General features: G+C 42.6%; 1 protein-coding gene across 2 annotated transcripts in view; it reads right to left on the bottom strand.

Moving 5' to 3' along the window:
* The window catches only part of CCNYL1 (cyclin Y like 1), a 45,480-nt gene extending 34,336 nt beyond the window's left edge, over window positions 1-11,144 (bottom strand). For both annotated transcript variants that reach the window (XM_017546704.2, XM_017546706.2), the window contains exon 1: window positions 10,531-11,144. In XM_017546704.2, coding sequence (XP_017402193.1) covers window positions 10,531-10,750 — 220 coding nt within the window. In that variant the 5' untranslated portion in view covers window positions 10,751-11,144. The remainder of the gene's footprint in view (window positions 1-10,530) is intronic.
* Between the last annotated feature and the right edge of the window lie 1,776 nt (window positions 11,145-12,920).

Here is a 12,920-nt window from a genome sequence, read left to right as displayed (position 1 = left end):
AAAAAAAAAAAAAAAAGCTTTAGGTAGAGACAGCTTTAAGATTATGTCTCAAAGAAAGAAATATTCAAGGCAGCTGGGATAAAAGAAATGATAACATACAGAGAAAAAATCCAAATTAGTCCAAATAAGAAGCTGACATTCCCTCAACTCAGGGGTTTTCGGGTGGGCATGTGACTTACAACTAGCTAATCAATTACATTTCTCATGGGACTTCCCAAGACCAGAGGAGAAAGGCAGAGCTGTACTCTAGCACTGTTGATCAGCCAGGAGCTGCCACCAGTGGCTCCCTTTGGCATCACGAAGGGTGCCTTTTCAGGAGAGCTTAACAGAAGAGCAGAACTGAGACAGATGCTGAGATCACCTAATCCCTGGGTCAAGTAGTACCTAACTGACCATGTGAATCCCTGGTTATACAATTTTTTTAAAAATTTTTTAAACTATTTTGAGATAGATTTTTTTGAACTTGCAAGTAAGATGCCTGGTTTATCAGCAATACTGATGTGATCATACTAAAGGTGGGGATAGGTAAAAGTCTCTAGCTTATTCCTTTAATATTTTACCATGAACAGAAATTTGCAAGAGTCAAAATAATGCTTCATTTACAAATTACGAATTATAAATTAAAAACTCACCACCAGTACTTCAAGTTGCTTTTCTTTTTCTTTTTTTGTGTTTTTGAGATGAAGTCTTGCTCTGTTGCCCAGCTGGAGTACAATGGCCTGATCCTGGCTCACTGCAACCTCCACCTTTCTGGTTCAAGTGATTCTCCTGCCTGAGCCTCCCAAGTAGCTGGAACTACATGCTCGGCTAATTTTTGTATTTTTAGTACAGACGGGGTTTCACTATGTTGGCCAGGCTGGCCTCAAACTCCTGACCTTGTGATCCGCCTGCCTTGGCCTCCCAAAGTGTTGGGATTACAGGTGTGAGCCACCGTGCCCAGCCTTAAGTTGCTTTTCTCATGCATGTTAAAAAATATAGCTCTAATCCATATACAACTTATGTCTTATTTTACAAATGATCTCCACTCCAATGGAAAATATTTACTGTGTAATGGATAAATAATTGCCCATCAAGTATTATTGCTATACTTTACTCAGCCAATCCCGTATTGTTGACTTAGGTACTTACAAAGTTCTGTTCTTATGAGGAAAACCTTCATTTTTACAATATTTTAAGATTATTTTTTAAATCTCCTTAGGAAAGATTTTTCAAACATGGGATGATCAGACCAAAAAGTCAGATTGTTTTCATGGCTCAATATATAGTGCTCAGTTGCTTTCTAAAGGAGGTAAGGGTATATTAGGATATAATGTCACCAATTATACGAGTTTTAGCTCCTATCACAGCTTTGGATGCTTAAAAAAAAAAAAAAAAAACCCCTACTGATGTGTATGAGGAACATCACCATGGCTCTAACTTGAAATTATTTATTTGATACCACAATTTCTTATATAACTTGCACTAACAACAAATACCACACATTGCTACTTTACAGAATGGACATTTAAGCCATGCACACACACACACACAGTATCATTTCTGCACTGTCCATTAACTCTTTCCTCAAGAAGCTAGGGAGACTCTGATGAATGATACTACTCGATTCTCACTATCACAAAGGTAAGACTGCCAAATATTAAGCAAAGCATTAGGCCCCACAAACATGCACATACAGATTTTAGAGAAATGTCCGGAAAATAGAAACTCATCAATTACCATGCAACTTATATGTGAATCCCTTCAAAAATTATTTTTTTTTTTTAAAACTCCTAAGAATGTTTGAAACTACAAGAAATGCTTTTCAATATCATGGTTAGAGGTTATGACTAAAATGGTATTTTAAGACCCACCATTTTTGTATTATCAATTTAAATTGCAACTTAATTTGACAGCATGAGAGTATGATGGGGGGCAAATATGAAAAAAAAATTAAACTCAGGTCTTAATGTAAACATCCCTCAGAAGAAGAAACCTGTAAGATCCACTGACATTGAACACTGCTTTTCCCTGAATCCTTCAGCCATCTCAATTCCACAGATGTTAAAAATGTAAAAATATGGAACTCAGAATACATAAAATACATTACTAAAGGCTAAAAGTGTTAAAATTATGCAATTGTAAACTGTAAATAAATTATTTTTCTTGTCAAAATATTAAAGGGAGAGGGCAGGAACCAAGAAAGTAACACAGGACAGAATATTTCAGCGAAAGAGGTGGATTTCAATATATTGACTTCAATATATCCCAACTAAACAGGAGATACCTGCAGTTTCTGGGCCAACTGCTGGGCATCTGTTTATTTAAAGGCTTACTGCATTTACTGACCTGCTCTATCATACTGCACATTGTATTAGTCTTACGGTCCATAACACAAACATTTCAAATCTCTCAATTATGATGTAAAGTCTGAGATTTTACTTAAGTTCACATGTTCCACCCATCAGACAAGTTTTACCTGATGGTCTTGAGCTGCGCTGCCTCATCTGAGGGCACACAGTACACGGCCAAGCTCCAGTCTCATGCTCCCTCACGCCTAACCAGAGTTCGGATCGTCAGAAGCTAGGAAATGAAGAGCGTGACTTCATTTCCCAGCTTCTGACAAACCTAACTCTGGTTTCCAAACCACTTCTCTACCTCCTTCTGTGTCAGTGCTCAGTCTTGCTTTAACTGACTTTTATTCCTCAATCTATGTTTTAGTGATTTTGACTGAGGTGTGACATTTCCTATGTTATACTATACTGTACCCTGTGTATTTCTTAATAGCATTTAACTCCTTTTTTTTTTTAGACTTTTAAGACTATTTCTGGGTGGAGTACAGTGACTCACACCTGTAATACCAGCACATTGGGAGGCTGAGGCAGAAGGATCGCTTGAGGACAGGAGTTCAAGACCAGCTTGGGCAACATAGAAGAGATCCCCATCTCTATAAAATTTTTTAAAAAGATTAGCTGGGTGTGGAGGCAAATGCCTGTAGTCCCAGGTATTTGGGAGGCTGAAGTAGCAAGACATCTTAGCCCAGGGATTTGAGGTTACAGTGAGCTATAATGGCACCACTGCACTCCAGCCTGGGTGACAGACATAGTTGAGACCTTGTCTCATTAAGAAAAAAAAAAAAAAAAAGTCTGGGTTACAAGTACCTCCATTTCATTTTTCATTATCCAATGTTACTGTTTTAACTCTAAAGCTTTATTAACTGAAAAAAAAAAAGTGGAAAAAGACAGTATCCAAAGAAGCCCATGAGTCATTCTATAAATTCTAATCCTATGTGCCATATATCTGAAATTTACATTCTTGATCTACCAAGTTTTATCTGTTAAAACCAACTCTTAGTCCCAGCTACTTGGGAGGCTGAGGCAGGAGATCACCTGAGCCCAGGAAGTGGAGGCTACAGTGAGCAATGATCACACCACTGCACTCCAGCCTCAGCAACAGAGAAAGACCATCTCAAAAACAAAAAAAACAAATTTAAAAAACTTTGGAAAACTCAATTTACACCTCTCAAAGCCTGTTTTCTCATATGTAAAACAAGTATAATTCCTATACTACGTAACTCAAAATATAGTGAGAATAATACGAAATGCAAGAACAATTGCTATAGGCCGGACTCACTGGCTCACACATGTAATCCCAGCATTTTGAGAGGCTGAGGTGGGTAGATCACCTGAGGTCAGGAGTTCAAGACCAGCGTGGTCAAGAAGGCAAAACCCCATCTCTACTAAAAATACAAAAATTAGCTGGGTATGGTGCCACATGCCTGTAGTCTCAGGAGGCTAAGGCAGGAGAATTGCTGGAACCCAGGAGGTGGAGGTTGCAGTGAGCCACAACTGAGCTACTGCACTCCCGCCTGGGCGACAGAGAGAAACTCCATCTCAGAAAAAAAAAAAAAAAAGCAATTGCTATCTATATACCACATAATGCACAACAAATGACAAAACAAAGTTTTCACAAATTAAAAGCAAAAGTGAACAGTTAGTATTCATTGAAAAGCACATACCAAAATAACACCTTGAGCAAATATGCACTTTGGCTGCCCCTGAAGTTAAGGGGAAAATAGTCACACACCATCATCAAGAATTCTTCTGTGTTGTTGTTTTAAATAAGCAAATACATATTATTTCATACATTACTGTATGTTCATTTTTTTTTATGTAACATATCCTGGATATCACTCCATAGCAGTAAAGAGAGATTTGTTTGTTTTAATAGCTCCATAGCTCTCCTCTGTGTGAATATAACAGTTTATTTTACCAGTCCCTTACTAGACATATTATTTCTAATATTTAGCTATTGAAAATAATATGACAAAAATCTTATTCACATGTTATTTCATATTTATGGGGTATGCCTTCAGGATAAATTCCTCAAAGTAGGATTTCTGGATTAAATGCATTTGCACTGTTGTGAGATTGTGCCAAATTTCCCTTTATGGAGTCAAACCACTTTGCATTTCCATCAGCAATATACAAATGCAACTCTCTTCACAGCCACACCGAAGAATGCATCGTCAAGTTTTTGGATCTTCTCCTAACAGGAAAGAAGTCACAGCATGGTTTTCATTTGTATTTCTCTTAGGTGTGAAGCTGTGTTTGAAAATCATTTGCACTTATTTTTCGGTGACTTGTCTATTCATCACTTTGTTACTTACTTTTACAGCTATTTTTTTTTTTTTAGATAGTCTCACTCTACAGATGTGTGCCACCACACACGGCTAATTTACTTTTTGTAGAGGCAGGGTCTCACTATGTTGCCCAGGCTGGTCTCCAACTCCTGAGCTCAAGCAATTCTCCTGCCTCAGCCTCCTGAACTGCTGGGATTATAGGCATGACCCACCATCTGATCTTTTTCTTAAAGAATTGAAAATACTGGCTGGGCACGGTGGTTCATACCTGTAATCCTAGCACTTTGGGAGGCCAAGAAGGGGAGGATGACAAGGTTGGGAGTTCGAGATCATCCTGGCTAACACGGTGAAACCCTGTCTCTACTAAAAATACAAAAAAAATTAGCCTCCCGAGCACATGGTGGCATGTGCCTGTAGTCCCAGCTACTCATGAGGCTGAGGCAGGAGAATCACTTGAACCTGGGAGGCAGAGGATGCAGTGAGTCAAGATCATGCCACTGTACTCCAGCCTGGGCAACAGAGTGAGACTCTGTCTCAAAAAAAATTAATTACTTTTTAAAAAATAATTTAAAGTATTTCCCAGGCTGTAATCCTCCAATGGTTTCCTATCACAACTAAAGTATACATTCTTTGCCAAGACCTACTATGCATACATGGCCTTAACCCACCATGGTCTTCTTGGCACCCTTTTCACTCTTCTGCAGCCACCCTGTGTCTTTCTGTCCTTTGCCAAAACCAAGTTTGCTCCCATTCAAGGAACTCTCAAGTAACTGTCTGTGTAGACTCCTGGCTCTCCCCAACCATCCTCACAAGGCTTCCTCTCACTTTAAGGATCAGTGTTAGCATGGGGCTCTGAATCTGGAACACAGCCTGGCCACCCATAAAGGTACTCAATTAACATCTGTTTCAGCATACCCAAAACTAATCAAGTTTCTCCCAGTTTTCCCACATCTTTTAAGATTTCTTCTAACGCTCTGTCTTGATTTGTCATCTAAGACAGCATCAAATCTTTTAAAGTGGTAGCTATTCAAACTAAAGATGCAAGATAGGCTACCAAGAAACAAAAAAACAAACGATGAATTCTGATGTCTAGGTAAAAGTAAATGCTGACTTCAATTTGGCATAAGAACATTGAATACTAAAATATCTTAACTATAAAAAATGACTCAATTCATAGACTTAACCATCTGAATTCCATAGGGAGGTACAAGTCATCAGTCATCAAAACGTTTTTATCAGTACCCTCGAAATTAAATACAATGAGACTATGATGTTACTATAAAAGATGTCCAATCACAAAGGATAAGTACATAAATGACACTCCAACCATCTGATGGTACACTAAGCAGTTACTAAAGGCATGAGATACAGCAGGGTGTCCTGGCATGGAAAGATATCCTGGAGCACTCTCTAGATGTCAAGCAGTGGTTCAGGAACTTATGTCATCATTTCACTTCTGTAAGTTATGAAGCAGCTCATATAGAATGATCTCCTTTTTCTAAAATAAAATGTTATATTCATATGCAGACAAAAAAATCAAAAACCAAAATATTAATAAAAGTTAACTCAGTATTCTGCATATAATCAATGACTTTTCTGTATTTTCTAAGTCTTTTACATCAAACATATTGTTATCCAAAAAAAAAAAAAAAAAAGGATTTAAAATAGCTACTGGAAAGAGGAAAGATCTGTTGCTCAGAGGTTTTTCCACATCATATTCCCAATTCTTTCCCCTACCTCCACCCATCAGGGACGGAATAGAAAGGGTCACTTCAAAGAGCACCTTTAGCCAGCAATTTAGCAAAGCTCCTAAAGTCAGAACATAAAAAAGTATATGAAAAGCCAAGTATATTAATAAAATATGACAACAAGATCTTAGTATCTTATTTTGTGCTACTGATACCACCATCAGTTATATTAGATACACTGTTAAATAAAGGCAAGGTAGTATAAAATACTTTTGAGTCTATCTGAAACGTTTAGGTTCTTAGGAACACCTCTTTGTAACAGCTTGAAGAGGACAGACACAGTGGCTCATGCCCATAATCCCAGCACTATGGGAGGCTGAGGCAGGTGGATCGCCTCAGCTCAGTTTGAGACCATCCTGGCCAACATGGTGAAACCTCAACTCTACTAAAAATACAAAAAAATCGGTCGGGCGGGGTGGCGCACACCTGTAATCCCAGCTACTTAGGAGGCTGAGGCAGGAGAATCGCTTGAACTTGGGAAGCGGAGGTTGCAGTGAGCCAAGATTGCACCATTTCACTCCAGCCTGAGCAACAAGAGCTAAATAACTTGAAGAATAAAGCCCAGTGTCACTTATGTATGATTTTTGTTTAAGTAACAAAAATAATTCTTCATTGTAGAAAAGCTAAAATGCTTTTTTTTTGTTTGGTTGGTTTCTTTTTGTTTGAGACCGAGTTTTGCTCTGTTGCCCAGTAGTGCAGTGGCACAAACTTGGCTCAGTGCAACCTCTGTCTCCCAGGTTCAAATAATTCTCCTACCTCAGTCTCCTGAGTAGCTGAGATTACAGGTGCGTGCCACCATGACCAGCTATTTTTTGTATTTTTAGTAGAGACAGTGTTTTACCATGCTGGCCAGGCTTGTCCCGAACTCCTGACCTTGTGATCCACCCATCTAAGCCTCCCAAAGTGCTGGGATTTCCAGCGTGAGCCACCACACCAGGCCAAATGATTTACATCTAAGTAGGAATTTCTGTTTCCAGGGAGACTGATATAAAATTGTCTGAAATAAAGATATTAAAAGCAAACTTTCAATGTGTCTATACTTTATATTTGGTGTTCTGGCCATGTTCCTATGGAAACTTAAGAATAATAGGCAAATGCCGAAATTGAGATTTCTATTATCACTTTATTAAATGCCACAAAAATAAATTTTGAGACAAACTGACATAAAAATGTAGCTGTCATACTAATACACAGTGGTAAATTCTGTTTGCAATTTCTATTTTTTCAACTTTTCTGATTTAGTACTCCTTATCATCATCCTATGCTTACTGCCTGTCACCTTACCTGCCCTCTCGCCAGCTTCATCCTAATATTCCTCTGTCCAGGGCATTCTCAGCTTCAATTCACAGTTATCGAACAAACTCTTTAAAATTTATCAACTTGTTTATTTGATGGGTATATTTAGGCCATTTTGTTACCTCTACTTTTATTCTTGTCCACTGAAATGAATGTATAGACATAAGATGAAGCCAGGCAAGATGGCACACACTGTGGTCTCAGTTATTCAGGAGGCTGAGGTGGGAGGACTGCTTGAGCCCAGGCCAGGAGTTTGAGGCCAGCCTGGTCAACATAGTAAGACTCTTTCTCTTAAAAAAAAAAAAAAGAGATGTAAATGTTGCCTCTGAATTGCGTAAAATAAACTTTGAAAGGAACTAATCAAGACCGAAGTAAAAAAAGTTCTCAAAGATAGAACTACTTTATGGGTAAAACATACAATGCATTCTGGGTTATTAAAAGTTTTTTAAGAACTGAATTTGGCATATCTCACCTCCATGTCAGTCTGGGAACTAAGAATCTTAGTCTGTTCAGTGGCTGTCTTACATAGCCATTCCAGATACCTAACTCTTTATTTCTTCATTAGCAACACGGGGGGAATATACACAGGCCTTATTTTGGAAGGGCTAAATTAAATGTACATGAACATGTGTGGTAAATCTACTAAATGGTGTGTAAAATCACTCAGAGGTTTACCCGACACCACTGAGAGCATTAAGTTTTCACAAGTACTTACATGCTTTGTGTATAAATATTATACACTCACATATTTGTTCATTCCTTCACAATGTTTGAATACTCTGCAAAGTGAGTACAGTAGTTCCCAGTTACAAAGGCACATCCATCATGAAGCTTAATTATTCTAACTTTTAAAGAAATTAAGAGCCCAAGCAAAGTTTAAATAGAAGAGCTCTAAAATATTTCTTCTATAATAATGAAATCTCTGGCATTTAAATGAAACAAATGAGCCCACTGGATTTAAACATCTTTATGTTACCATGTTTTTCTACTTCGAAGGAATTTTTATTAAAAACCACGTTGTGGCCGGGCACGGTGGCTCAAGCCTGTAATCCCAGCACTTTGGGAGGCCGAGGCGGGTGGATCACGAGGTCAAGAGATCGAGACCATCCTGGTCAACATGGTGAAACCCCGTCTCTACTAAAAAAAAATACAAAAAATTAGCTGGGCATGGTGGTGTGTGCCTGTAATCCCAGCTACTCAGGAGGCTGAGGCAGGAGAATTGCCTGAACCCAGGAGGCGGAGGTTGTGGTGAGCCGAGATCGTGCCATTGCACTCCAGCCTGGGTAACAAGAGCGAAACTCCGTCCCCAAAAAAAAAAAAAAAAAAAAAAAAAACCACGTTGTTACCTGGAATTATTTTTACCTAGACTTATCTCTTTCCAAAATTCTATAGGCAAAAAACTAAACGTTTCCCCTCTCCTCACCCCTACTCCAACTGTTTATAGAGTCTGACGAACTCCAACAGTCTCATCTTTGATCAGGACTCTATTGGCAGGAGGAGGAGCCATGGAAACAAACGCTCTCGAGCAGGCAGGGTCTAGCATTTTAACTTCCAAACCATTACATTACAAATTAAAGTCTGAATTTATGTTTTGTCTCTTTTGAAACTTCTGGCCATGAATCACCCCACATCTCTTTTAGAGAGGGAGGTAATGAAGCCTGTTAAGTCACCAGAGAATGGCTGCAGATGTATTTCTGTCACTGTGGGAATTTTAAACTAATCAGAGTTTAGTTTGTGGCTAAACTCCTCTGGGTTAAAAACAACTGCTAGGAGCGGTGCCTCACTCCTGTAATCCCAGAACTTTGGGAGGCCAAGGCAGGCGGAACACGAGGTCAGGAGGAGTTTGAGACTAGCCTGACCAACATGGCGAAACCCTGTCTCTACCAAAAAGACAAAAATTAACCAGGCGTGGTGGCACACCCCTGTAATTCCAGCTACTCGGGAGGCTGAGGCAGGAGAATCGCTTGAACCTGGGAGGCGGAAGTTGCAGTGAGCCGAGATCCTGCCACTGCACTCCAGCATGGGCTACAGAGTGAGACTCCAAAAAAGAAAGAAAAGAAAGAAAACAAACAAAAGAAATTAAAAGGAAAGGAAAGAAAGAAAGAAAAGAAAGGAGAGAGAGAGGAAGGGAAGAAGGAAGGCAAGCAGGCAAACTTTTTTGCACTCCTGGTTAATAACATTTCACACCTTTCACAGCCATTTTACGCCCCCCCCCCCATTTTCTTTCTATGTTCAAATTATAGTTGGAAAGAATAAAGCAACTTCTTTCAAGCCACTTAACCTGTTAGGAATACCATATAGTGTCTCATATGGCAACCACTATTTTGAGTCTAAATAAGAAATTCCCAAACATCTGGGTCTAAACTGTCGCGGGCATCAGCTACCTTCACGGATGGGAAGAAGGGAACAATCAGGCCCTTACCTGGCTCCTTCACTTAGGTACCATCTGGGTGGGTTAAGGGAGGGAATGGGATGAGTACTCCTGAGTTGAGGTATTTGAGTTTCCATTGAGAAAAGGGAAACAATATACCCAAAAAGTCTTAGCAAAATCCCACCAGACAATGAACAGAGCCACAAACAAGAAGGGCGGCGGACTAGAGGGTCCCAAGCCAGCTTGGGAGAATGGGAAGAGGGAGCAAGAACTGGGCGTTCGGGTAGGGAGGAGGAAAAAAACTGGCCAGACGCAGTAGGGAAAGAATAAGGGGTGGGGACGCGAGGCAGAGCCAGCCTTCGTCCCGGAGCCCAGCCCCGGGAAAGCCGGTTACCGGCAGGAAGGAGCCCGAAGCGGCGGATGCCTCCCGGGGGACCATGGGGGAGGCGGCGGGCAGAGGTGCGCCCGAGGGCTGATGGCATCCGCCGCCTCCTTACCTTCGGGCATCTCACGGTCGCTGATGTGCTGCAGGTGGTGGCCCTCGCCCTCTCCGAAATCCAACTCGGCAGGCTCCACAGCAGCGGGCGCTACCGTCAACCCGTCTCCCGACGCCGCCTCGTAGATGTCGGAAGCGCAGTACAGCTCCGCCGACCCCGCGCGCCGGCCCATCTTGGGGCTGGCATTGGGGGACACGCAACAGGTCAGCGTGTTCCCCATGGGGCGCCTCCGCTTCTCTCCGCCGCCGCCGGTGCCTTAGCTCGCCCCCTATTACACGGCCCTCAGCAGCCACCCCCTCCCCCAACAATGGCGCGGCCGGCACCGGCAGCCCCGGGCTATGCCGGGGCTGCACCACGAAAGCAGACACTGCCTCGCCCGCGGCTCGCCAGCGGTTCGCCTGCCAGCCCCGCGGCCCGGCCCCGGGCAGGGCTCGGGCCTCGGCCGCACCCCCGCCGCCGCGCTACCGCCGCTTCCCCCTGAGCTGACTTGTCTGCGAGGGCGGTGACCAGCCCGGCTTATTTAAAAGGGGTGGGGAACCCAACAAGCGCTGTGAGGCGCAGCCACTGCCGGGAGAGAGCGCGGCCGGAGCTCCTCCTCCTTCCGCCGCCGCCTACGGACTGAGGGCCGCCGGCCCTGGCCAGTGCCTGCCAACCGGAACGCGACCTGCGGTCACCTGGTTAGGAGGAACCAATCACGCTTAGAGTTCCCTTCCGGCGGAGCCCAGGCACGTGACCCACTGCCCCGCCCCCGCCTGGAGGTTGCTCCGCCTTTTACGCAGCTTGCCCTGGACTCCGGTTTTCATTCATCGCGGGCTGCTGGGACCTTTCCGGTCTTGCTGGAAGCGTACTGGCATTTGCAACTGGAAGCTGTGTCAATGATCTCTGTAGAAAGCCGTTGTTAATAAAGAAAGCATTCCATTAGCAACACTTTTTCCGACTCTGACAGCTTTCGTTTGCTCACTGAACTTGGTTACACCCAAATTGTTAACTGTTTTTGTAATTAAATGCTCCGCCCCTGTCTTCCAATGAGCGTTAGTTTTCACCTGCAACGTGAGCTTAGCAACACTGGGGCCCTGGTCCTACTCTCCGTAAAGAGTTGTCACTGTGGGTCTTGAATGAGACTCGAGGACACGTCACCCTTCCACTTCCTTGTCGATAAAATAGGGACCTAACTCGTCCCTGCCAGCTCTGAAATGCTGGGACTCACCAACTCCCTTTTCTTTCCTGTTTCTCTCCTCTAGGCAGGGACTTCCAGATTTCCCTTTTTGTACTAAAAACAGCACATAAAGCACGATTTTCTCACACAAAAGTGAGAACCATGCAGTGGGGTACCACAGTCTTGATTCCATGAAAACCATTTGGCAAGCACTATGTGCCAGACACTATTCCAACTGTGGTGTATTCATTTAACCCTTAAAAACAATCCCATTTTACAGGTTTTATAGAAGAACTGGGACGCAGAAGTTACTTCCACAAGCTTACATGACTGCTCTGGGTGAGAGGCCCTGACCATGATGATCAGAAAATAAAAGGTAGAAGTCAAGCTTAGGGAGGAAGTGACGTTGTATATTTCCACTTTTTTTTTTTTTTCTTTTTCTGAGACAGAGTCTCGCTCTGTTGCCCAGGCTAGAGTGCAGTGGCATGATCTCGGCTCACTGCAACCCCCACCTCCTGGGTTCAAACTAATTCTCCTGCCTCAGCCTCCCCGGTAGCTGGGAGTACAGGCGCGTTCCACGACGCCTGGCTAATTTTTTGTATTTTTAGTACAGACGGGGTTTCACCGTGTTAGCTAGGATGGTCTCGATCTGCTGACCTCGTGATCCTCCCACCTCCGCCTCCCAAAATGCTGGGATTACAGGTGTGAGCCACCACATCTGGCCGAATTAGTACTTAATTTAATTCTGTTGAAAGGATTTAAGTAAAGTTTGAGGGCAAAACAGGTAATATGTTGAAATGTGGAAAGCTAATAGAAGGAGAAAGGATTCAACAAAGTTCAGTTTCAGTCACCAACATCTGGTTAAATCCTCAGGACCTAGTGACTCCATTCTGTGTTAAAATAATATTGTCTGGGCCTGGCACAGTGGCTCACACCTGTAACCCCAGCACTTTGGGAGGCCAAGACAGGTGAATTGCTTGAGGTCAGGAGTTCAAGACCAGCCTGACCAACATGGTGAAACCCCATCTCTACTAAAAATACAAAAATTAGCCAGGCATGGTGGCATGTGTCTGTAGTCCTAGCTAGTTGGGAGGCTAAAGCAGGAGAATCACTTGAACCTGGGAGGCAGAAGTTGCAGAGAGCCAAGATCAGACCACTGCACTCCAGCCTGGGCAACAGAGCAAGACTCCTCCATCTCAAAAAAAATAACTCAGAAAACTAGCTCTAACAAAGC

This window comes from Cebus imitator, unplaced genomic scaffold (assembly GCF_001604975.1).
Source record: "Cebus imitator isolate Cc_AM_T3 unplaced genomic scaffold, Cebus_imitator-1.0 Scaffold191, whole genome shotgun sequence".
NCBI lineage: Eukaryota > Metazoa > Chordata > Mammalia > Primates > Cebidae > Cebus > Cebus imitator.
This window is presented reverse-complemented; position numbering and strand designations above follow the sequence as displayed.